This window comes from Salmo trutta, chromosome 26 (genome assembly GCF_901001165.1).
Source record: "Salmo trutta chromosome 26, fSalTru1.1, whole genome shotgun sequence".
Classification (NCBI taxonomy): Eukaryota; Metazoa; Chordata; class Actinopteri; order Salmoniformes; family Salmonidae; genus Salmo; species Salmo trutta.
Window position 1 is genome coordinate 20,259,410 of NC_042982.1, and position 24,978 is coordinate 20,284,387.

Here is a 24,978-nt window from a genome sequence, read left to right on the forward strand (position 1 = left end):
ATCATGTATGTTTATACTGTGCATATGTACAGTGCAGGGCTGCAGTCATCTCAGCATTACAATCAAGCTTTAACAAGCCTAGCCTACTGTAGCTGGGGCTCAGGGCAGGACCTAATCTAAATATAGACCATGTGCCTGCCCCGGCTCATTTCTATTTCATGAAACCATTTTTGATGTATTTCATGGACCCAGTTTCTTAGAGATCATTGCAACCCTTTCAACATGAACATATCTCTTAACAACATCATTTTAGGGAACGATACAATATCAATACTGATGTTCTATTTCTACTAAAACCATGCAATAGAGAGAGAAACCTAAAGCACACACGCAGCAAAATCAAGCCTGCCTGCCCACTCAACACAAGCCACTTGAGACAAGCCCGACTGCCTCTCTGCTAGTCGCCCGGCTGAAGCTAGCCCTTTCACTCAATCACAGTCTACAGAGGGAATGCCATTTTACCTTTTTGTCCCTTTTCCACAGCTTGAGACAGCAAAATCCCCAGAAAAATACATCTGACACCATGGCAGCCTCCTGCCTGCTGCTGCTTTCCTATACAGTCCACTCTACTCCCGGCAAGACTAGTTCATTCTGGTGAGCCCACACCGCTGTCACAACACAGAGGCAGCGGCCAAATGAGAGAGAGCGAGAGAGAGAAGCTGCTCACGCCTTTGCCGCTGAGCTCATCTCTGAAACGACATCACAGGCTGCTCTTCCCCCTCCCTCCCTCGTTCTCTCTCTAACTCTAACAAGCGGCAGCCGCTCTCACTTTCTGTTTTTATGACCTCATCGTTTCCTGCCTGGCCCGGCCCACCCATGCGCCTGCTGGCTGTGTCTCCTCTCTGATGTCTTCAGAAAATACCCCCTCCGATATTTCTCCCTCTCTCTTCCCCATCCCCCTTTCCCTAGTTCCCCTGATTCCAAAGCTCCTCTAGCTGACAGGCAATCATATTTAATCCTCTGTCTGAAATGTCAAATAAAAAAGGGGGTCTAGCCAAAGCCCTCACGCGACACCATCATGTCATCCAACATTGGTTGTTTTAGAGGGCTTACTGTACTAGTGGGGCATTCTACAAACATAGGATCTTAATTTGAGCCAGTTTGCTACAGCTGGAAAAAAATCCTGCAGCAACAGGAAATGTGAATTATTATGTGGATTATAATGAATGGACATTTTTGTTGGGGTTGATTCATTTTTCATAAGGGAAAATCAAGTCTGAAACTTCAAAGTGGAAACTACAAACTTCCGAAGCCTTTTTAAACCTCAAAATTACAATTCACATTTCACATTTCCTCAGTGATAAAATGAAGGTCCTACATCTGTAAAAGCATACGTTGAAAGATTACAGTTCAAACATGTGTTTTAAAACCTAAACACAATATACTGTACAAACCACCTGGAACAGCAAACACCTAAGAAGAAAACTCAACACCATAATGAGGTAATACAATCTTATATTTGGGGCTATGATAGGGTAAGACAGTTGTACTAAGCTCATGAGGCAGTTATACATTTTTTGTATATCAAGAATCAATGGGTAACCTACAGGTAACTGCCAAAATAAAGGAACAGTTACATGTATATCATTAATTGAAATGGCCATTGTACAATGCCTTTGGAAAGGATTCATACCCCTTGACCTTTTCCACATTTTGTTAGGTTACAGCCTTATTCTAAAATTGATTAAATCGTTTTTTTTCATCATCAATCAACACACAATACCCCATAATGATAAAGCAAAAACAAGTTTTTATAAATGTTTGCTAATAATCAGACCCTTTACTCAGTACTTTGTTGAAGCACCTTTGGCAGCGATTACAGCCTTCTTGGGTATGACGCTACAAGCTTGGCACATCTGTATTTGGGAAGTTTCTCCCATTCTTCTCTGCAGATCCTCTCAAGCTCAGTCAGGTTGGATGGGGAGCGTTGCTGCACAGCTATTGTCAGGTCTCAACAGAGATGTTTGATTGAGTTCAAATCCGGGCTCTGGCTGGCCCACTTAAGGATATTCAGAGACTTGTCCCGAAGCCACTACTGCGTTGTCTTGGCTGTGTGCTTAGGGTCGTTGTCCTGTTTGAAGTTGAACCTTCATCCCAGTCTGAGGTCCTGAGAGCTCTGGAGCAGGATTTCATCAAGGATCTCTCTGTATTTTGCTCCGATCATCTTTGCCTCGATCCTGACTAGTCTCTCAGTCCCTGCCGCTGAAAAACATCCCCACAGCATGATGCTGCCACCACCTTGCTTCTTTGGCATTCAGGCCACAGAGTTCAATCTTGGTGGCAGACCATAAAATCTTGTTTCTCATGGTCTGAGAGTCTTTAGGTGCCTTTTGGCAAACTCCAAGAGGGCTGTCATGTGCCTTTTACTGAGGAGTGCCTTCCGTCTGGCCAATACCATAAAGGCCTGATTGGTGGAGTGCTGCAGAGATGGTTGTCCTTCTGGAAGCTTCTCCCATCTCCACAGTGGAACTCTAGAGCTCTGTCAGAGTGACCATCGGGTTCTTGGTGAACTCCCTGACCAAGACCCTTCTCCCCCGATTGCTCAGTTTGACCGGGTGGCCAGTTCTAGGAAGAGTCTTGGTGGTTCCAAACTTCTTCCATTTAAGAACGATTGAGGCCACTGTGTTCTTGGACATTCAATGCTGCAGACATTTTTTGGTACCCTTCCCCAGATCTGTGCCTCGACACAATCCTGTCTCTGAGCTCTACGGACAATTCCTTCAACCTCATGGCTTGGTTTTTGCTCTGACATGCACTGTCAACTGTGGGACCTTACATAGACAGGTGTGTGCCTTTCCAAATCATGTCCAATCAATTGAATTTACCACAGGTGGACTGCAATCAAGTTGTAGAAACATCTCAAGGATGATCAATGGAAACAGCATGCACCTGAGCTAAATTTCAAGTCTCATAGCAAAGGGTCTGAATACTTATGTAAACAAGGTATTTCTGTTTTTGTTTTTGCAAAACATTCTAAAAACCTGTTTTCGCTTCATCATTTTGGAGTATTGTGTGTAGATTGCTGAGGATTTAATTAAAAAAAATCTATTTTTGAATAAGGATGTAACGTAAAAATGTGGAAAAAGTCAAGGGGTCTGAATACTTTCTGAAGGCACTGTAAATATCCCAGATTGTGACTTTAAGAATACAGTAACTGTTAATATTGTCTGCTCTTTAAATATAAAATGTGAAGCAGAGAAACACAACGCATCACCACATCATACCATAACATGATGACGTGATTACTGTCTGAACACAGTGACCATTGTGGAGTGCCAGGCCAGGGTGTGGCAGTGGCATGTTTACATGTTATTTAGGGATCTATAGCATCAGTGATCCTGTCCAGGTGCCACAGAGAGACAACGATCTTAATACATTATTTCAGGCTGGATGACTTTCCCTGCTGCTCATTTGCTTCCTCATACACTATATTATCGCTCTCTCTATGTCTTTCCCTCTCTGTCTCTCTCCCTCTTTCTCTCAACTTTGTCCACCTCTCTGCCCCTCCCTAGAAAGGAGTAAAAAATGAAACACTACAATTCAGGAGGGAAGACAGGCAGACAGTGGTGGAGGAGACTAGTGCCAGACGATGTTCTCCTTCTTCAAAATGATGCTTTGGACAGACATCAGTCGTGGAGGACTAACATTTAGCGGTTTGAAGCTAACAAAGACAACCCACTGAGAAACAGTCACATAACACACCATGTTTAGAGAATTTCACTAGTAGGGAAATAAACTAATTTCCATGGAGGTGGTTTGTATTTTTAAATAAAACAGAACTGGTCAAAATGTCATTAGATACAGGTTTCTATTGGGGAGGAATGTGAACATGCCACCGCAAGTATAATAGAATTGGAAAACCCCACTAAAAAGCAAAGAATTATGAATCTGAAAAGGTACCAAAATGTCATAAATGATGGAGTTCTCAAGACGCTCATCAAAGTGTCAGACCAGGTTGAAGTTCATATTGTTGTGTGTGGATACGTGTGAATATGTAAAGATATTTCCATTCTATGGTGTGGGATGGAAAATGTTGACAAAGTCATTGTAGGCAGTCAAACAAGACTAGGCAGGCAAGTCATGGTAAATAAATTCCACCTCACTAAAACCTTAGCAGGAAGGAAGTGTAAGCCCCCTTTCTGTATTTCACACACATTCCTGCTACCTTTCCAATGTTGCTCAACCTCTACGGTGACATGCTGAAAGCGTTACAGTAAATCAAGTCTACTTCCAAACACTCACCCCCAGGCATATCTGATCAGACACAAACAAACCAGCTCCCACCCTAATTTCAGAATCTGACATTTTGTTCACTGACTATTGCTCAATCACCATGGTGACAAACTGAACATCGTACAGTCTTAATATCTGAAAGTGAGTGTCTTTCCTAACAGTCACCAAAGGCTAATCAGACCATAGAGACGATTACGAGACATTTAGAAAACAACACTACTCCCACCTAAACAATGTGCTGTCTCACACCAGTGGGAGTTGTTATAAGAAGTTGCTGAACTGGGATTGTCCGTGAAAGGGAGGGACATATCATGTACTGTAAAGTTTCTTGAAAATATGTATATTTCCCAATATCCATCCACTCATAACAATACTGAAATGACCCTGGCCTTTAAATGCATTATTAACCACCCAAGGGAGTTCATTCTCTTGGGGCTGTGGTTGGCATGCTTGCCTTGGGGTCATGGCGATTCCGTTTGAATACCTGCAGGGACATAGCCTACCTACTCCCGCCGGACACGGCAACACTATACCAGAGTAATGAACCTAAGCGCTTTGAGAAACGGCACATTTCTTTACTGCTAACTAATGTCCAAAAAACACTATCTCTGAGGTTCTTCTGTAGTCAGCAGTGAGGGAGGTAGAAGCCAGGGAGGCAGGAGAGAGGGAGGCAACGGGGAGGGAGGACAGTGGATTCAATTACTGCACTTGGCTCTGTGTCCAAGTCATAAATCACCTTGAACAGAACAGGCATTATAAATAACTGCCCCCTAACTCTGACCACTCATCTAATCAAGGCTGCAGAAGTCAATGGCGAAAACAGAGAGATAGAAAGAGAGAGGTGGCGGGGGAGAGAGACAGAGAAGGGGGGGGACATATTGGCAACACAGGAAATGGTTTCATCTGTGAAATTACTTGAGCTCATCCTACATGAGGAGAATTCTGTGATCATGGTTGACAGAGGATAGGGCTTACATACAGATGTAAGTTCAAGTGTTAAGCTTCTTGAAAATGTACAAGACGGCCATATAATCTTGTATGTAGGGTGAGTGACACTAGTTCACAAATCCTAACAGTGGTTGAATGAGGCATTATGTCTGCTTACATTGATCTGAGGCTCTGGACTCCTTATAGGAAAACCTCATCGAAAGCAGAGGCACGGTGAGAAATGTCTCTATTCATTCTGTTCTCTTGTCCGACCAAAACGACCTAAACAATGTAACATTTCAATCAGCAGACTGAGTCACAGTCACATTGCATCACACGGTTTTGGAGTGCTTTCTCTATCCCGGCTCCAACAAACAAAACCCTCTTTCAGAGGATGCTTTTTGTGGGCTGACGAAATGTAGTCTGACCTGTTTGGCTGGCCTGATGCCAAGAGAGGGCGTGTGAGATTGGACTGCATCACGCCATATGTCCAGGGCGCAGGGAATGAAAAGTAGCAGAGGAAGTTGACCTTGTCTGCTGCTCGGTTCAGTCGGTCAGTTGGTCCGTCCATCTATAACACCATTGGTCTGACATCTTTGTGATAATGTGATTGCCTGACCGTTTTAGTTGGACTATACCGTGGTCGGACGTCAGTGGTTTCTTTGCACTGTAAGGGGATTGTGAGTGATACATCTGGCCCTGTAGAGGACTCTGGGTAATGGGTAGCAGGTGGCAGGGCAGGGAAGGGCGAGCTCTAGCTGCCATCTCTGATTCCCTTTGGACTCTGCTGGCCTCCGCTGGGTGGGTGGTTAATTACTAAGATTGCACTGCAGAAGCCTGGCTGTGGGTTGAGTGTAAATGACACACACTCTTGCACGGATGCATAGATACAGAGAAGGACATAGACATACAAATCCTTGCTATAAATGGTAGAGAGCAAAAAACATTGAATGAGTGTGTATATGTGTGTGTGTGTGTGTGTGTGTGTGTGTGTGTGTGTGTGTGTGTGTGTGTGTGTGTGTGTGTGTGTGTGTGTGTGTGTGTGTGTGTGTGTGTGTGTGTGTGTGTTTGTGCACGTCAAAGAGGTCTGCTCCAGGATGTTAAGAAATATATATTTATTCCTAACTAAGTGACCACAAAAAGCACTAACTCTCTCTAAGAGTGGCTAGAGTTACTGAACATATTACCTCAAAACAGGGTTCACCATAAGCATTAACAAAATACAGTGTCTTTCGGAAAGTAATCAGACCACTTGATATTTTCCACATTTTGTTATGTTACAGCCTTATTCTAAAATTGATTACATCTTTTTTCCCCCTTCATCAATCTACACGCAATACCCCATAATGACAAAGCAAAAATAGATTTGTAAAAATGTTTGCTAATATAAAATAAAATAAAAATGAAATATCACATTTACACAAGTATTCTGACCCTTTACTCAGTACTTTGTTGAAGCACCTTTGGCAGAAACTACAGCCTCAAGTCTTCTTGGGTATGACGCTGCAAGCTTGGCACATCTGTATTTGGGGAGTTTCTCACATTCTTCTTAGCAGATCCTCTCAAGCTCTGTCAGGTTGGATGGGGAGCGTTGCTGCACAGCGATTTTCAGGTCTCTCCAGAGATGTTTGATCAGGTTCAAGTCCAGGCTCTGGCTGGGCCACTCAAGGACATTCAGAGACTTGTCCTGAAGCCACTCCTGCGTTGTCTTGGCCGTGTGTTTAGGGTTGTTGTCCTGTTTGAAGGTGAACCTTCGCAGCAGTCTAAGGTCCTGAGCGCTCTGGAGCAGGTTTTCATCAAGGATCTCTCTGTACTTTGCTCCATTCATCTTTGCTTCGATCCTGACTCGTCTCCCAGTCTGCCGCTGAAAAACATCCCCACAGCATGATGCTGCCACCACCATGCTTCACCGTAGGGATGGTGCTAGATTTCCTCCAGACGTGACGCTTGGCATTCAAGCCACAGAGTTCAATTTTGGTTTCATCAGACCAGAGAATCTTGTTTCTCATGGTCTGAGAGTCTTTAGGTGCCTTTTGACAAACTCCAAGCAGGCTGTCATGTGCCTTTTACTGAGGAGCGGCTTCCATCTGGCCACTCTACCATAAAGACCTAATTGGTGGAGTGCTGCAGAGATGGTTGTCCTTCTGGAAGGTTTTCCCATCTCCACAGAGGAACGCCAGAGCTCTGTCAGAGTGACCATCAGGTTCTTGGTCATCTCCCCGACCAAGGCCCTTCTCCCCCGATTGCTCAGTTTGGCCAGGCGGCCAGCTCTAGGAAGAGTCTTGGTGGTTCCAAACTTCTTCCATTTAAGAATGATGAGGGCACGGTGTTCTTGGGGACCTTCAGTGCTACAGAAATGTTTTGGTACCCTTCCCCAGATCTGTGCCTCGACATAATCCTGTCTCGGAGCTCTACGGACAATTCCTTCGACCTCATGGCTTGGTTTTTGCTGTGACATGCACTGTCAACTGTGGGACAGTTGTGTGCCTTTCCAAATCATGTCCAATCAATTGAATTTACCGCAGGTGGACTCCAATCAAGTTGTAGAAACATCTCAAGGATAATCAATGGAAACAGGATGCACCTGAGCTGAAATTCAAGTCTCATAGCAAAGGGTCTGAATACTTATGTAAATAAGATATTTCAGGTTTTTATTTTTTATAAATTTGCAAAACTTTGAGCAAGGCACTTAAACTCCCCACAACAACAGCTCCCCGGGTTCCCAGTGTGGCAGCCCCCAGCACCTCTCCAAAACCTATGTATGTGTGTGTATATGTATGTGTGTCTTTCAGAGAGGTTGGGTTAAAAACGGTGGTCAAATTTTGGTAGGCGTGATCTTAATCTTAGTGTGGTGGGATTGTTCTGTCCAGAGGTCAGGTCAAGGTCGTCAGTGAAAAGGCTTCTGGGAGATTGAATAAAGACAACAATAAAGGACAGAGAGTGAAAGAAGAAAGAGGCAGACTAGACTAATATATTTCTGGTGAGAGGTTTTTTTCAGACCCAGAGGTCATGGAATGAGAGGTGACATCATGTCTTCACACATTGCAGAGAGAAAGCACATTATAATGTAGAAACTTAGCAGGCTCAATGTGAAATCAACCAGGCTCAAATGTTGTTGTCATCTTTAACATATTTCTCAATATATCACCCTTATTTGAACCTGGTGCCCAAAAAAGTCATTCTTACAGTTTAACAACAAGCACAAGATGTACTCTCCCATCACCACCCTGCTATCAAAGATGAAATCAGGCAGACATTATATGGAAGAGGAAGCCAGATAAGAAAAGTGTTGTGAATTAGAGGTGTCTCAGTAGATTGTGAAAGAAAGGATATTCTAAGGTGAGAGTTTAGAGGGCTAGTCGGTTCAAACAAGAATCGATATATACAACAGAATAACTCCACACTAAGAAAAATGTTATGTTAGAATTCAGGCTAGAATCCCAACCAACCTGACATACCATCTGCCATAGGCAGCACGTCCATAAGGCTAGCTAAGCTTCCCCTAAAGTAAATTTAATTAATTTGCCAAAATGATATAGCCTATACAGTGCCTTCAGAAAGTATTCACACCATCTAACTTTTTCCACATTTTGTTGTGTTACAGCCTTGACAGTTTTTGTCGCTGGCCTACTCACAATAACACCAAAGTGGAATTATGTTTTGGGATTTTTTACAAATGAATAAAAATGAAAAATCCAATGTTTGAGGCAATAGGTATTCAAAGCCTTTTTTATGGCAAGCCTAAATAAGTTCAGGAGTAAACATTTGCTTAATTAACAAGTCACATAATAAGTTGCATGGACTCACTGTGTGTACAATAATAGCATTTAACATAATTTTTTAATGACTACCTAATTTCTGTACCCCACACATACAATGATCTGTAAGGTCCCTCAATTGAGCAGTGAATTTCAAACAGATTCAACCACAAAGACCAGGGAGGTTTTCCAATGCCTCGTAAAGAAGGGCACCTAATAGCAGATGGGTAAAAAAAACGTTTAGGTATTTGACCATGAGGCCAATGCTGACTTAAAACAGTTCGAGTTTAATGGCTGTGATAGGAGAAATCTGAGATTTGATCAACAACATTATAGTTCATCCGCAATATTAACCTAATTGAGTGAAAAGAAGAATATATTAAAATATTCCAAAACATGCATCCTGTTTGCAACAAGGCACTGAAGTAATACTGCAAAACATGTGGCAAAGCAACCAACTTCTTGTACTGTATACAAAGTGTTATGTTTGTGGCTGCATCATGTTTTGGGTATGCTTGTAATCGTTAAGGACAGGGGAGTTTTCCAGGATAAAAAAGAAACGGAATGGAGCAAAGTAGGCAAAATCCTAGAGGAAAATCTAGTTCAGTCTTCTTTCCACCAGACACTTGGTGTCATAGGCGTCGTAAGGGACAGACCAAGGCGCAGCGGGTATAGTGCTCATCTTCCTTCTTTATTTAAAGAGAGCACTCAAACAAAATACAGTGGGGGAAAAAAGTATTTGATCCCCTGCTGATTTTGTACGTTTGCCCACTTACAAAGAAATGATCAGTCTATAATTTTAACATGCGTTGACATGCGTTTTTCTGGATATTTTTGTTGTTATTCTGTCTCTCACTGTTCAAATAAACCTACCATTAAAATTATAGACTGATCCTTTCTTTATCAGTGGGCAAACATACAAAATCAGCAGTGGATCAAATACTTTTCCCCCCCACTGTAAACAAATGACGAAACAGTTCTGTAAGGCACACGGCTATACAGAAAACAACCACCCACAAAATCAAATCAAAATCAAATCAAATCAAATTTATTTATATAGCCCTTCGTATATCAGCTGAAATCTCAAAGTGCTGTACAGAAACTTAGCCTAAAACCCCAAACAGCAAGCAATGCATGTGAAAGAAGCACGGTGGCTAGGAAAAACTCCCTAGGAAAAACTCCCTAGAAAGGCCAAAAACATAGGAAGAAACCTAGAGAGGAACCAGGCTATGAGGGGTGGCCAGTCAAGAGGACTGGCTGTGCCGGGTGGATATTATAACAGAACATGGTCAAGATGTTAAAATGTTCATAAATGACCAGCATGGTCAAATAATAATAATCATAGTAGTTGTCGAGGGTGCAACAAGCACGTCCGGTGAACACAGGAAAAACAGGCTGCCTAAGTATGGCTTCCAATCAGAGACAATGAAAGACACCTGCCTCTGATTGGAAGCCATACCTGGCCACACATAGAAAAAGAAACATAGACATAGAAAACTAGAACCAAAATCCCCTAGAACCAAAAAAACACAAAACGCACAAAACAAACACCCCCTACCACGCCCTGACCATACTACAATTACAAATTACCCCTTTACTGGTCAGGACGTGACACTTGGAAATTAATTCACTTTTCAGCAGGATAATAACCTAAAACACAAGGCCAAATCTAAACTGGAGTTGCTTACCAAAAATACAGTGAATGTTCCTGAGTGGCCGAGTTACAGTTTTGACTTAAATCTACTTGAAAATCCATGGCAAAACTTGGAAATGGCTGTCTAGCAATGATCAACAACCAATTTGACAGAGCTTGAGAAATTTTGAAAATAATAAATGGACAAACATTGCACAATCCAGGTGTGGAAAGCTCTTAGCGACTTACCCAGAAAGACTCACAGCTGTAATAGCTACCAAAGGTGCTTCTACAACGTATTGACTCAGGGGTGTGAATACTTATTTAAATTCGTTATTTCTGTATTTCATTTACAATAAATTTGCTACATTTCTAAAAACACGTTTTAACTTAGTCATTATTGTGTGTATGAATACTTTCTGAAGGCACTATAGCCTAGGCCTACTCTACGCTCTCTTTTTTGCAAACAGTTATTGAGTTGCATTATTAGCCTAAATTATGACTATCCAATCTACTCATCACATTAGGCATAATAGGCTATCTAACATAACTCTGCAAATGTGATGATGCATGGAATGCTTCATTCTAAAGGTGCATTTTCATGGTGAGAATTAGCTTCCCCAAATGTAAAACTCATGCGCTGCCTATGCCGCCTGCCTATGGCTGATTTGCAATACAAAATTCCTATTTACATTTTTATCTACCTGGGCTGGAAACCCTGATGGCATACTGAGCATACCACAGCTCATAAACATGGATTAAGTCACTGTAATATTTCCCCCTTTTTGACATACTAAAGAGAGAAACCAGGCGAAATCCCACTTCAAATGGCTTGATGGTAAAATACCACATTTCAAAGTGTGACATGCTACTGCTGGGGAGAATAGAAATGGTTACCGCACAATTAAGATTATTTCTCACAGGCTACACTCACGCGTGGATTTTTCACAATGTAGACTTTGATATATTTCCAAGAACTCTTAGCGGAAGCTTTAATTTGTCTATTGATAATTCATATTTGGCTATGTACTAGGAAACTGTGGTGAATACTAGAAGCTAGTGATTACCAATGAAAAATACCTATGTAAAGAAAATCAGAGGTGAATGAACAGCAATGCAGTTAAAGTTTATTGCAAAGTGTGGAATCCTTTTTGTTGAGCATTGAAAATGCTTGAAATAATCATCAACAAAACATGAATGCACTCCCACTAGGGCAGGGGTAGGCAACTAGATTAAGCCACAATTTTTGCCTGAGCAGATGGTCGGGTGCCGAAACATAATTATAAACATTTGTACCCAGCAAATTGACCCCAAGTAAGCCCAAAAATATATTGTACTTGAAAATAACATAAAATAACAAACATTTCATACCTTGATTACATTGAGGCACAATCACGTCTCTCTTTTTATTTGTAGTAATATTTGGCAACAGATTTTATGAATAAAAATATTTTTAAACTGAATTCTTGGTGATTTAGTCTTTAAAAATATAAAAATAAATCCTTCCCCAAATTATAGTTTAAAGAGTAAAAAGATATAAACTCAGAAAAAAAAGAAACGTCATCTCACTGTCAACTGTGTTTATTTTCAGCAAACTTAACATGTGTAAATATTTGTATGAACATAACAAGATTCAACAACCGAGACCTAAACGGAACAAGTTCCAAAGACATGTGACTAACAGAAATTGAATAATGTGTCCCTGAACAAAGGGGGGGTCAAAATCAAAAGTACCAGTCAGTATCTGGTGTGGCCACCAGCTGCATTAAGTACTGCAGTGCAGTCTCCTCCTCATGGACTGCACCAGATTTGCTAGTTCTTGCTATGAGATATTACCCTACTCTTCCACCAAGGCAAGTTCCCGGAAATTTCTGGGGGGAATGGCCCTAGCACTCACCCTCCGATCCAACAGGTCCCAGACGAGCTCAATGGGATTGAGATCCGGGCTCTTCGCTGGCCATGGCAGAACACTGACATTCCTGTCTTGCAGGAAAACACACACAGAATGAGCAGTCTGGCTGGTGGCATTGTCATGCTGGAGGGTCATGTCAGGATGAGCCTGCAGGAAGGGTACCACATGAAGGAGGAGGATGTCTTCCCTGTAACACACAGCATTGAGATTGCCTGCAATGACAACAAGCTCAGTCCGATGATGCTGTGACACACCACCCCAGACCATGACGAACCCTCCACCTTCAAATCGATCCCGCTCCAGAGTACAGATCTCGGTGTAACGCTCATTCCTTCGACGATAAACGTGAATCCGACCAGCATCCCTGGTGGGACAAAACCGCGACTCGTCAGTGAAGAGCACTTTTTGCCAGTCCTGTCTGGTCCAGCGATGGTGGGTTTGTGCCCATAGGCAACGTTGTTGCCGGTGATGTCTGGTGAGGACCTGCCTTACAACAGGCCTACAAGCCCTCAGTCTTACAACCGATCCTGTGCAGGTGTTGTTACACGTGATCTGCCACTGCGAGGATGATCAGCTGTCCGTCCTGTCTCCCTATAGCGCTGTCTTAGGCGTCTCACAGTACGGACATTGCAATTTATTGCCCTGGCCACATCTGCAGTCCTCATGCCTCCTTGCAGCATGCCTAAGGCACGTTCACGCAGATGAGCAAGGACCCTGGGCATCTTTCTTTTGGTGTTTTTCAGATTCAGTAGAAAGGCCTCTTCAGTGTCCTAAGTTTTAATAACTGTGACCTTAATTGCCTACCGTCTGTAAGCTGTTAGTGTCTTAACGGCCGTTCCACAGGTGCATGTTCATTAATTGTTTATGGTTCATTGAACAAGCATGGGAAACAGTGTTTAAACCCTTCACAATGAAGATCTGTGAAGTTATTTGGATTTCTACGAATTATCTTTGAAAGACAGGGTCCTGAAAAAGGGATGTTTCTTTTTTTGCTGAGTTTATATACAGTACCAGTCAAAGGTTTGGACACACCTACTCATTCCAGGGATTTTCTTATTTTCACTATTTTCTACATTGTAGAATGATAGCTTCATGAGGTAGTCACCTGGAATGCATTTCAATTAACAGGTTTGCCTTGTTAAAAGTTAATTTGTGGAATTGCTTTCCTTTTTAATGCGTTTGTGCCAATCAGTTGTATTGTGACAAGGTAGAGGTGGTATACAGAAGATAGCCCTATTTGGTAAAAGACCAAGTCCATATTATGGCAAGAACAGCTCAAATAAGCAAAAAGAAATGACAGTCCATCATTACTTTAAGACATGAAGGTCAGTAAATGCGGAAAATGTCAAGAACTTTGAAAGTTTCTTCAAGTGCAGTCGCAAAAACCATCAAGCGCTATGATGAAACTGGCTCTCATGAGGACCGCCACAGGAAAGGAAGACCCAGAGTTACCTCTGCTGCAGAGGATAAATTCATTAGAGTTACGAGCCTCAGAAATTGCAGCCCAAATAAATGCTTCACAGAGTTCAAGTAACAGACACATCTCAACATCAACTGTTCAGATGTGACTGCTTGAATCAAGCCTTCATGGTCGAATTGCTGCAAAGAAACCACTACTAGAGGACAACAATAAGAAGAAGAGACTTGCTTGGGCCAAGAAACACAAGCAATGGCCATTAGACCGGTGGAAATCTGTCCTTTGGTCTGATGAGTCCAAATTTGAGATTTTTGGTTCCAACCACCATGTCTTGAGAGACGCAGAGTAGGGGAACTGGCTCCTGAGTGGCGCAGCGTTCTAAGGCACTGCATCTCAGTGCAGAGGCGTTGTTACAGTCCCTGGTTCGAATTCAGGCTGTATCACATCCCGCTGTGATTGGGAGTCCCATAGGGCGGTGCACAATTGGCCCAGCGTCGTCAGCAAGACAATGCTCCATGTGTAAGGTTCTGGATGTAGCTGGTGCAGAGGAGTCAGGTGCAGGACAGCAGAGATGAGTAACACAATGAACTTTACTCAAAATTTCCAAATACATGAAGTAATACCAAGCCCACAAACATCGGACTGAACTTACAATAAAACAATCACTCACAAAAACCATGGGGAAAACAGAGGGCTAAATAATGAACATGTAATTGGGGAATTGAAACCAGGTGTGTAAAACAAAGACAAAACAAATGGAAAATGAAAAGTGGATCGGCGATGGCTATAAGGCCGGTGACGTCAACCACCGAACGCCGCCCGAACAAGAAGAGGGACCGACTACGGCGGAAGTCGTGACACCATGCCACACAGCCAAGTCAATCAAGGTGTGGATGGAGGACCACCAGATCAAGACCCTGTCATGGCCAGCCCAATCTCCAGACCTGAACCCCATTGAAAATCTCTAGGAATGTGATCAAGAGAAAGATGGATGGTCACAAGCCATCAAACAAAGCCGAGCTGCTTGAATGTTTGCGCCAGGAGTGGCATAAAGTCACCCAACATCAATGTGAAAGACTGGTGGAGAGCATGCCAAGACACATGAAAGTTGTGATTGAAAATCAGGGTTATTCCACCAAATATTGATTTATGAACTCTTCCTAAGTTAAAACATTAGCATTGTGTTGTTTAAAAATGAATATCAACTTATTTTCTTAGCATTATTCGAGGTCTGACAACACTGCATCTTTTTTGTTATTTTGACCAGTTGTCATTTTCTGCAAATAAATGCTCTAAATGACAATATTTTTATTTGGAATTTGGGAGAAATGTTGTCAGTAGTTTATAGAATAAAACAAAAATTTTCATTTTACCCAAACACATACCGTATAAATAGTAAAACCAGAGAAACTGATAATTTTGCAGTGGTCTTTACATTTTTTCCAGAGCTGTATATACAGGCGGGCTCACAAGTGATTTATATATATATAGATCTCTTTTTACTCTTAAGACTTTGCGGGACAAAAAAAAATCACTTGCGAGCCCTGCTCTAGTGACTAGTGAAGTTATTCAATCCATTCCACACCAACCCAACACCCTTTATCAGAGAAGGGCAGATCTCATGTCCATCCTCCACTGACCCACATGTCCTTTCACACCTCTCCTCTCAGACTGTTCTCTTTACTGAAACAACAGTTAATGCCTCTCCCTGTAAAGCTTACAGTGATGTGTAAGGCATACTGTCTAATTACAGGTACTGTAAAGTGGAGACCAGTGTTTCTGTGTGGATGTTGTTGGGGAAACCATATCCGACAGACTGTAACAGGAGTGTCGTATCAAGTCTGTGGCTGATTGGAGAGATTGACTGGTGAAGACAGAGAGGAGAGTGATCTCTAGTACTCTAGTCAGGAGGATCTAGTTACTGTGCTCTTTGTGGCAGTAGACTATGTTACCATGATCAGTCCAGTGGTGATGGGGTCATTGCATCCATGGCACAGCTCTCCGAACTTGGCCCAGTAATCCTTCTTGCAGAAGAGCCGGCCCTCCTTCTCATAGTACCAGTGGGACAGGGAGGCACTGCATTCACAGCATCTGAACAAGGAGAGAGAGAGTAATTTTAAGCACAGCTGACTTCGTAAAACTGGCTAGGTCTTTGAAACAAGTACTGGCCCAGGTTGACGTCTTGTTGGTGCTGAAGAGTAGACAGTGCAGGGTTTGGCCTCCCCCTCCGCACAACATTTAACTGATTGTTGAAAGTTAGTCTTGAAAACCAATTAGCCACCACATCATCCTCGATAACACCTCCTACAGTCGCCACCATTGTCACACACACTACAACAAAAGCATGGGAAAATTAGGCTACTGCTCACTATTGGGTAACTCCACATTTCTGCTCAAATACAATTGAATGGCAGAGGCCTTCTTTACAGCTTCTGAAGGCCTAACCAATGGCTGGCTGACCAAAGAAAAATCTATTTTTAACACAAACTGAAGAAGAGATGAAATCAGAAGATCATAAAAATTATTCAAAAGATGAAGTAGAAATGAAAAATAAATTGTATTTAAAAAATATATATACGTTTTTATATAGTTCCCCACTATATTTAGCCCATCATGAGGCTAAACCAGATGTGTCTTACTGAAGGTAATGCAACAGATAAGGACATTTAAGTTTCATCACTTTCAGATCCATGACGCGTTAACCACTAAGACTAAAGCAACACTTCCACATACATTAGGTCTTAGACCAAAGTGAGAACACAGACAAACCCAACACTGTGACTAATAAAGGTGTTGAAACAACAAGGATATGATGAATGACACCTTCACATGTCAATGCTGTCCAAACACAACATCCAACTATAACGACATGGTTGTTACTCCAGTGGCTTTTGATCCACACAATTGCAAAGTGATTTTATACGTTCCAATACCATTTGACTTAGAATAAAACATCTCAGATATATAACCACGTTTATAAACTGGGTGGTTCAAGCCCTGAATGCGTATACCATCGGTACGTCAAAACATGTATTTGTACTGCTCTAAATACGTTGGTAACCAGTTTATAATAGCAATAAGGCACCTCAGGGGTTTGTGGTATATGGTCAATATACCATGGCTAAGGGCTGCATCCAGGTACTCTGTGTTGCGTTGTGCATAAGAACAGCCCGTAGTCATTGTATATAGGCCATATACGACACCTCCTCGGGCCTTATTACTTAATTATATCATAGACATAAGGGGCTATCTGCATGTGGAGATCTTAAGGAATGGACTTATCGCTGTCAGTAACAGTGGATTAAGAGAGCTGATAGTGAGATATCTCTCTCAAGGAGAGGACAGAGCTGAATGATTGGGTAGTGATGTCAGGCAGATAGAGATCATTGGCTGATAGACAGGCTGAGGACTGAGGAGTGAAGGGGAGAGGAGATGACAACACAGACGACAACACAGTCAATAATCACAGAGACACACACACCAGAGGAGGCTGATGTTAGAAACTATAGGAGGACACACTCATTGTAATGGCTGGAATGGAATGAATGGAAGGGTTCCAAACACATAAAACACATGGAAACAACGTGTTGACTCCATTCCATTGACTCCATTCAAGCCATTACAATGAGCACGTCCTCCTATAGCTTCTCCCACCAGCCTCCACTGACAAACACGCGCACACATAGACACGCACGATACTGAACATACCAGATAGATGACACAACATTGATCTAGCTCAGGGTGGTTGTCAGCTTTCCACCTCTCTGCAACCATGAATCAAGATAAAACAAGTTCCAGAGGAAGTCGTTTTGTTGGCTATTCTAAACCACAACAAAACCACTTCAATTTTTTTTAACCTTTATTTAACTAGGCAAGTCAGTTAAGAACAAATGTTTATTTACAATGACGGCCTACCAGGGAACAGTGGGTTAACTGCCTTGTTCAGGGGCAGAGTGACAGGTTTTTACCTTGTCAGCTCGGGGATTCAGTCCAGCAACCTTTCTGTTACTGGCCCAACGCTCTAACCACTAGGCTACCCGCTTCCCCATTTCTGTTCCAGCTAGGCTCTATGTTGAAATAAGACAAACAAATAACATCAGCTCTCCTTTGCAGAGCTCTTGAAATGACGACAGGAGTTTGAGACTGCTCTGAGCATTACCCTTTTCATAGAAATGAGCTGAGACAAGTTGAGCCTAGCTATAGCCTACTGGGATGACCTGTTTACTGGCTAGGACCATGCTGTATAGGACAAAGTGATAGTCTGTAAAGGTAATCTGTGTGAGACATCCATGACTAAATGAGTGTCTCCACTCCATCCCAGTGGACCATCGTCCATCAGCCCTCCTAGTCCGTTCTCTGCCAGACAGCCAGGGATCAATAGGAACAGACCTGGGGGAGTCAGGGGGACTTTTGGTCATCAATCCCCATCTGCTGCCTCTCTGCTGGGCTACAGAACATCCAGACCAGAGGCCTAGGAGGGAAAAGGGAATGGGGCAGTGGGGTAAGGGTATGGGGTGTAATATAAACAGATTAAGTTTAGGGGCCTGGGAACTGTTGGGAGGGAGGCCTAGGGAGAGGGAAATGAGGATGAGGACATAGACAGAGGCTGATGGGGGTAAGTGAGTGGAACAGGCTGAGCAGGCACTGGAGGAGAGGGCAGGTCAATTCCCATGGGTTTCAGCAGTTATCAGACTTCTTTAAGTCAAGCCAGGTCACACACATGCATGCGCCCATGCAGAAACACACACATGTACACACACTAAACTTCCCTCTTTCTGATATGCACATGTGCTCACATAGTGAACATCTCAGTGTAACGTTAAAGACAGAGCTCCCACTACTACACCCTGATCCTGCTGCATACAGTATGCTGAGCATGTGGTGTGATGATAGGAGGCAGAAGAACTGGGTCAAGGGTAGCCAGAGGACACAGACACACTACTCTACCTAGTCAGCATTCTTGTCTTCCAGCTACACCTCCCCTTCTGCAGAGTCAAAGTCATACCTGGGCCTGCTCTTTACACAGCAGGCATATCAGTCCACACAGGGCTTCAATGCTCTTGAGCTAAATCCAAGCTGAAGTCACCTTATCAGGGAAGGGCATGTAGCGCTGAACTGTACTGTAACAGAATACCATATGACTAAACAGTTAGTTCTCCTAATATAGTTTGATGTTACCCACAGTAGCAGGCAATAGTAGTAGGATTACATGCGAGTGAAAGTGTGAGTGTATGTGTTTGTGAGATACCCTTTGACAGGGTCTGTCTGGAGCGACCTTTGGTGGATTTGTGCCTGTGTGTGTGTGTGTGTGTGTGTACGTCCATGCCTATGCATGTGTTTGTGTGTGTGTGTGTGCACATTCATGCCTGTGTGTATGTGTGTGTGTACCATGCATGCCTGTGCGTGTTTGCGTTCCAGGGGGCACATAAGAGGATTAACATTTTGAAAGATTCAGAGGGAGACTCTCTTACCCATTGTACAAAATACCCCGCTGGATGACTAAGAGCTTGCCCTGAGTTCAGTACTACTACTTCCTATACACACACAAAACTGTTGCACTTGTAGTGTACAGTAGCCTATATTGCCGGACAAAGCTGGTGACCCAAAATAATAACTGACAAGAGTAACAACATAACACAAACACTATAGCATGCTACTCACAGTCATGACCCATATATCTACAGGCTGAACATGAATCACTGAACAGGACCAGTGGCCCACCATCCACCACAAAGAAAACACAATGGTAAATATAGACGTGAAAATGTGAGATGAGTAATGCAAAATGGTCTGTGGTGAAGACCAGAATGAGATTAAGGGCTGCACGTCAGATACACATAACCAAAATACTCTGAGAGCAAATGCTGATGTTAACCACAGGAATGGTTACAGAGAAAAGGGTTTATTGGATATGATACTGATATGAACAACAAGGCAGACCTCATTCATATGAAATGGTCATGCCTTTTTCTTTCCCACGCAGCACAGTGTAAGCTAAATGCAGGGCTCGCTGAAAGCATTGAGAGAGAAAAGAGATAAGAAAAAAAGAGAACACATAAGGATAGAGTTAAGCATGAGATGAGAGAGGAGAAAAAAAGAGGTTTAGCTCTGCGGAAAGAGATAGGAGAAGGAAAGGATATGCCGGGACAGGGAGAGGAGGTGCAATGCTTAAATGAGGTAGAGAAAGAGGAAGGTAGAGGCAGGGAGAGGAGCTATGCCAAAAGGATGGAAGAAAAGGGATAGATGGGTTTTTACTTGATGTCACGTCCTGACCCTAATAAGATGTCATTTTCTATAGTAGAGTAGGTCATGGCGTGACAGGGGGTGTTTTGGGTGGTTTGTCTATGTTTTCTATTTCTATGTTTTTGTTCTAGTATTCTATTTCTATGTTGGAGGTTTTTGGGATGATCTCCAATTAGAGGCACCTGGTTGTCTCTAATTGGAGATCATATTTAAGTTGGGGTTTATCTATTGTGTTTGTGGGCAGTTGAATTCTGTTTAGTTGTGTTCTGTGTAGACTTCAAGTACCTGACAGAACTGTTTGCTGTTCGTTTTCTCTTTTGTTATTTTTTTTAGTGTTCTGAGTTTAAATAAACGTTATTATGAGCACTCAACACGCTGCGCCTTGGTCCCCTCTATACGACGCCCGTTACAGAACTACCCACCACAATTGGATCAAGCAGCGTGCCCGGGCGGAGATGGATACCTGGTCTATGGAGGAGTGGAGTGAAAGGAGAAACTGGACTTGGGGACAGGTATTGGACAGGTATCATAGCCTACCGGGGAAGAACAAGAGGCAGCCCCCAATTTTTTTGAGGGGGGGGCACACGGTTAGTTTGGCGGGGCCAGGCGTGAGACCTGAGCCAACTCCCCGTGCTTATCGTGGTGAGCATGTGCCTGCCTCTCGCACTCTCCCTCCAGTGCGCCTCCACAGCCCAGTACGTCCTGTGCCTGCTCCCCCCTCGCGAGGGTGAGGGGGGAGAGAGGGGAGGGAGAGAGGGAGGCAGTGAAAGGATGGATGAGCTGAGGGAGGAGTGGAAGGATGGAAAGAGAAATAAACAAAAAGGCTGACAAATGACTATTCCAGAAGCGAACAGACAAGCAACTAGGAAAGATCCCAGGTTCTGAGATGTCAGACACCCAGCTGCAACTACCTAGGGGCCTAGGTGGAATCAGCCAAAGTGCCTTGTAATAAAATTCCACTCCACTTCATTCTCCTTGGCCCCCCCCAGCATCCATTCACTTTAGATATGCTGTATATATAGAATAAATATTGATTTTGATGTAAAACACACTGTGTAATCAACATAGTTCACCAAATTCTTTGCCTAGCATTGACTCTATGATCACAGTGATGCTCTTATGTAGAGACATTAGATTTGGAGATTATTTCATTATCTCGATGTTTGTATACTGTAATTATCTTTGAACTGCCTGCTGTGTATCTTATTTACAGGGCCGGTTCTAGCCTTTTGGGGGCCCTAAGTGAGATTTGTCACCTCTCTGCAAAACATTTTAGTGGCCCCTCTCTTGACAGCGGAGAGAAAAAAATAAAAGTACATTTTCTGCAATTTTACATGTTTTTCCATGGTGGAGAGAAAATGTAGCAATTTAATAAAAACATTGCAATTTTACTAATTTTGCCATGGGGTGGCAAGACTTTGTATCAATTTTAAACATCCACAAGAGCTGAAAGACAATGCCCATTCTTACCCATGATGATGCACAACGATTGAAGTCAATAAGTCATCGTTTTAGTCAGAGTATATATTTGGGGTTGAAGTGGGAAATCCGAAGTGGTAACTTCAGAAATGTCCCATGCCAATGATGTGTGTTTCCTCTATGATATGTTGTGCTAATATCAGAAACACCTGCAAAGTCCTTCCTCTTCTTGAGTCGTGACTGAACTGAGCAATGTAATAGGGGCGGCAGCGTAGCCTAGTGGTTGCAAGTTCGAATCCCCGAGCTGACTAACCCACTGTTCCTAGGCTGTCATTGAAAATAAGGATTTGTTCTTAACTGACTTGCCTAGTTAAATAAAGGTAAAATAGATCATCTTTGGCTGAGTCAAACTGCTTTTCACGGTAGATGCCTGAGCCATGGAGCAAATTAAAATAGGGGGTGCAAACTTATGTTTTTGCACCTCCACTTTTTTACCAGCAAATCCTTATAATCCATTGGATAATTTGTCAAGTTTCACAAAAATGTTTGCTAGTCTGTATAAAAAAAAATATATGACTATTTTATAAATGTCAAAATTGTATATGATAAGATTGAATTTTGTAACCCCCACTCCCCCCGTCGCCCCAAGGTCAATGGTTTTGCCTATGCTCCACTGCTTTGATTGGTGCAGCTAGAAATCACAAGTGTCTATTCTATAATGAAAAGGCACCCGCAAAATAAAATTCCACAAACTTGTTTATCTATTTTGTGCTGTTGTTACATTTGTATTGGTGTTTCGTTTCGTGTCTGACGCGCTCAGAGTTTTGTTACATATAATTTGCGGCGTGTAGCCTATTATTTCACTTCCCCTAGTTGTGAGAACCATGGCATGAGCACAGGCTGACTTGGCATTGCTTCAGCGCAGCCTAATAGCCTGCCAGCAGTCTACTAAAGGTTGCAATGTGTCTATTACAATGTAGAAAAATGCATCTCTAGTCCAAACCGTTTAATAGTTACATTTACATTTTAGTCATTAAGCAGACGCTCTTATCCAGACGCTCATATGTGTCACGTCCTGGCCAGTATAAGGGTTAATTAGTATTGTAGTTTGGTCAGGACGTGGCAGAGGGTATTTGTTTTATGTGGTTCAGGGTGGTGTGTTTGTTAAAAGGGGTGTTTGATTTAGTATTTCTGGGTTTTTGGTTTATGGTCTATGTTTGTGTTTCTATGGTTGATTAATTGGGGTTGGGACTCTCAATTGAAGTCAGGTGTTTTCTCTTTGCCTTTGATTGAGAGTCCCATATATTGGGGTGTGTTTGTCATTTGTGGGAGATTGTTCTGTGTTTAAGCCTTATGCTTTGCCAGACTGTTTTGTCGATCGTTATTTCTGTTTGTTATTTTGGTGTTCATTTTTGTATTCATTAAAACGTCGATATGAGCATACACATACCTGCTGCGTTTTGGTCCTCCATTACCGACGACAAGCGTGACAGAATCTCCCACCAACTAAGGACCAAGCAGCAGAGGAAAGGGGATTTTGAGTTGGACTGGCGGGAGAGATGGACCTGGGAGGAAGTTCTGGACGGGGCTGGACCTTGGCACCAGGCTGGGGAGTACCGTCGCCCACAGGAGGAAATTGAGGCAGCCAAGGCAGAGAGGCGGAGGTACGAGGCCTTGGACGCGCTGAGGGAGAAGCACGAGAGGCACCCCCAATACATTTTTTGGGGGGGGGCACACGGGTAGTTTGGCTAGGCCTAGGAAGAGCCGGAAGCCAGCTACCCGTGGTTATATGGAGGAGCGTATGAGGTCGAGAGCGCCATGTTTCGCTGAGGAGCGCACTATCTCACCCATACGCACGCACAGTCCGGTGCGCGTTATTCCAGCCCCTCGCAGGTGCCGTGCTAGAGCGGGCATCCAGCCTGGTAGGAAGATGCCTGCGCAGCGCATCTGGTCGCCGGTACGCCTCCGAGGACCAGGCTACCCAACTCCCGCTCTACGCACGGCTACCATCAGGCCCCTGCACAGCCCAGTCTGCCCTGTACAAGCACCCCGCTCGTACAGGGCTACTAGTTCCATCCAGCCAAGACGGGTTGTGCAGGAGGTAAGATCAAGACCGACTGTGCGCCTCCATAGCCCTGGGTTTCTAGCTCCTGTCTCTCGTGCGGACCCGGAAGTGCGTCAACCCAGTCCGACTCGTCCTGTTCCCGCTCCCCGCACTAGCCTGGAGGTGCGTGTTCACAATCTGGTACGCCCAGTACCAGCACCACGCACCAGGCTTCAAGTGCGTGAACCCAGCCTCGCCAGTCAACAGTCACCAGAGCCGCCCGCCAGTCAACAGTCACCAGAGCCGCCCGCCAGTCAACAGTCACCAGAGCCGCCCGCCAGTCAACAGTCACCAGAGCCGCCCGCCAGTCAACAGTCACCAGAGCCGCCCGCCAGTCAACAGTCACCAGAGCCGCCAGACTGCCCCGAGCTGCCAGAGCGGCCAGACTGCCCCGAGCTGCCAGAGCGGCCAGACTGCCCCGAGCTGCCAGACTGCCCAGACTGCCCCGAGCTGCCAGACTGCCCAGACTGCCCCGAGCTGCCAGACTGTCCCGAGCTGCCAGACTGGCCAGACTGCCCCGAGCTGCCAGACTGGCCAGACTGCCCCGAACTGCCAGAGTGGCCCGACGGCCAGGAACGGCCAGAACCGGCGCCACCTCCAGAGATAGGTGGGTTGGGGAGGGGGGGTGTAGCACAGTGCCGTCGTTGACGGTAGCCACCCTCCCTTCCCTCCCTTTAGTAGAGGGGAATTTTTGTTTTGTTGTTTGGGGTTGTTGTTTTTTTTTTTTTAAGGTGCTTCCGGGGTTAGCACCTTTAAGGGGGGGGGGGGTACTGTCACGTCCTGGCCAGTATAAGGGTTAATTAGTATTGTAGTTTGGTCAGGACGTGGCAGAGGGTATTTGTTTTATGTGGTTCAGGGTGGTGTGTTTGTTAAAAGGGGTGTTTGATTTAGTATTTCTGGGTTTTTGGTTTATGGTCTATGTTTGTGTTTCTATGGTTGATTAATTGGGGTTGGGACTCTCAATTGAAGGCAGGTGTTTTCTCTTTGCCTTTCATTGAGAGTCCCATATATTGGGGTGTGTTTGTCATTTGTGGGAGATTGTTCTGTGTTTAAGCCTTATGCTTTGCCAGACTGTTTTGTCGATCGTTATTTCTGTTTGTTATTTTGGTGTTCATTTTTGTATTCATTAAAACGTCGATATGAGCATACACATACCTGCTGCGTTTTGGTCCTCCATTACCGATGACACCCGTGACAATATGCATACATTTTCATACTTTTTTCGCACTGTTAGACAGTACAGTTAGGCTATCCATATAACCAAAGCTTCATCTTATTCTTTCTATTTCTATGGCGGCTTCGTGGCCGCAATTTATGGAACATGACAAAACT

The 24,978-nt window shown here is 43.7% G+C and overlaps 1 protein-coding gene across 3 annotated transcripts in view; it reads right to left on the reverse strand.

Annotated features, from left to right (window-relative positions):
• The window catches only part of LOC115163364 (LIM domain kinase 1), a 95,477-nt gene that overhangs the window by 24,201 nt on the left and 46,298 nt on the right, over positions 1 to 24,978 (reverse strand). For 2 of the 3 annotated variants that reach the window (XM_029715189.1, XM_029715190.1), the window contains one exon: positions 15,833 to 15,971. In XM_029715189.1, coding sequence (XP_029571049.1) covers positions 15,833 to 15,971 — 139 coding nt within the window. Of the gene's footprint in view, positions 1 to 462; positions 731 to 15,832; positions 15,972 to 24,978 lie in introns of those variants that run through there. The other variant, XM_029715191.1, reaches the window with a different exon arrangement.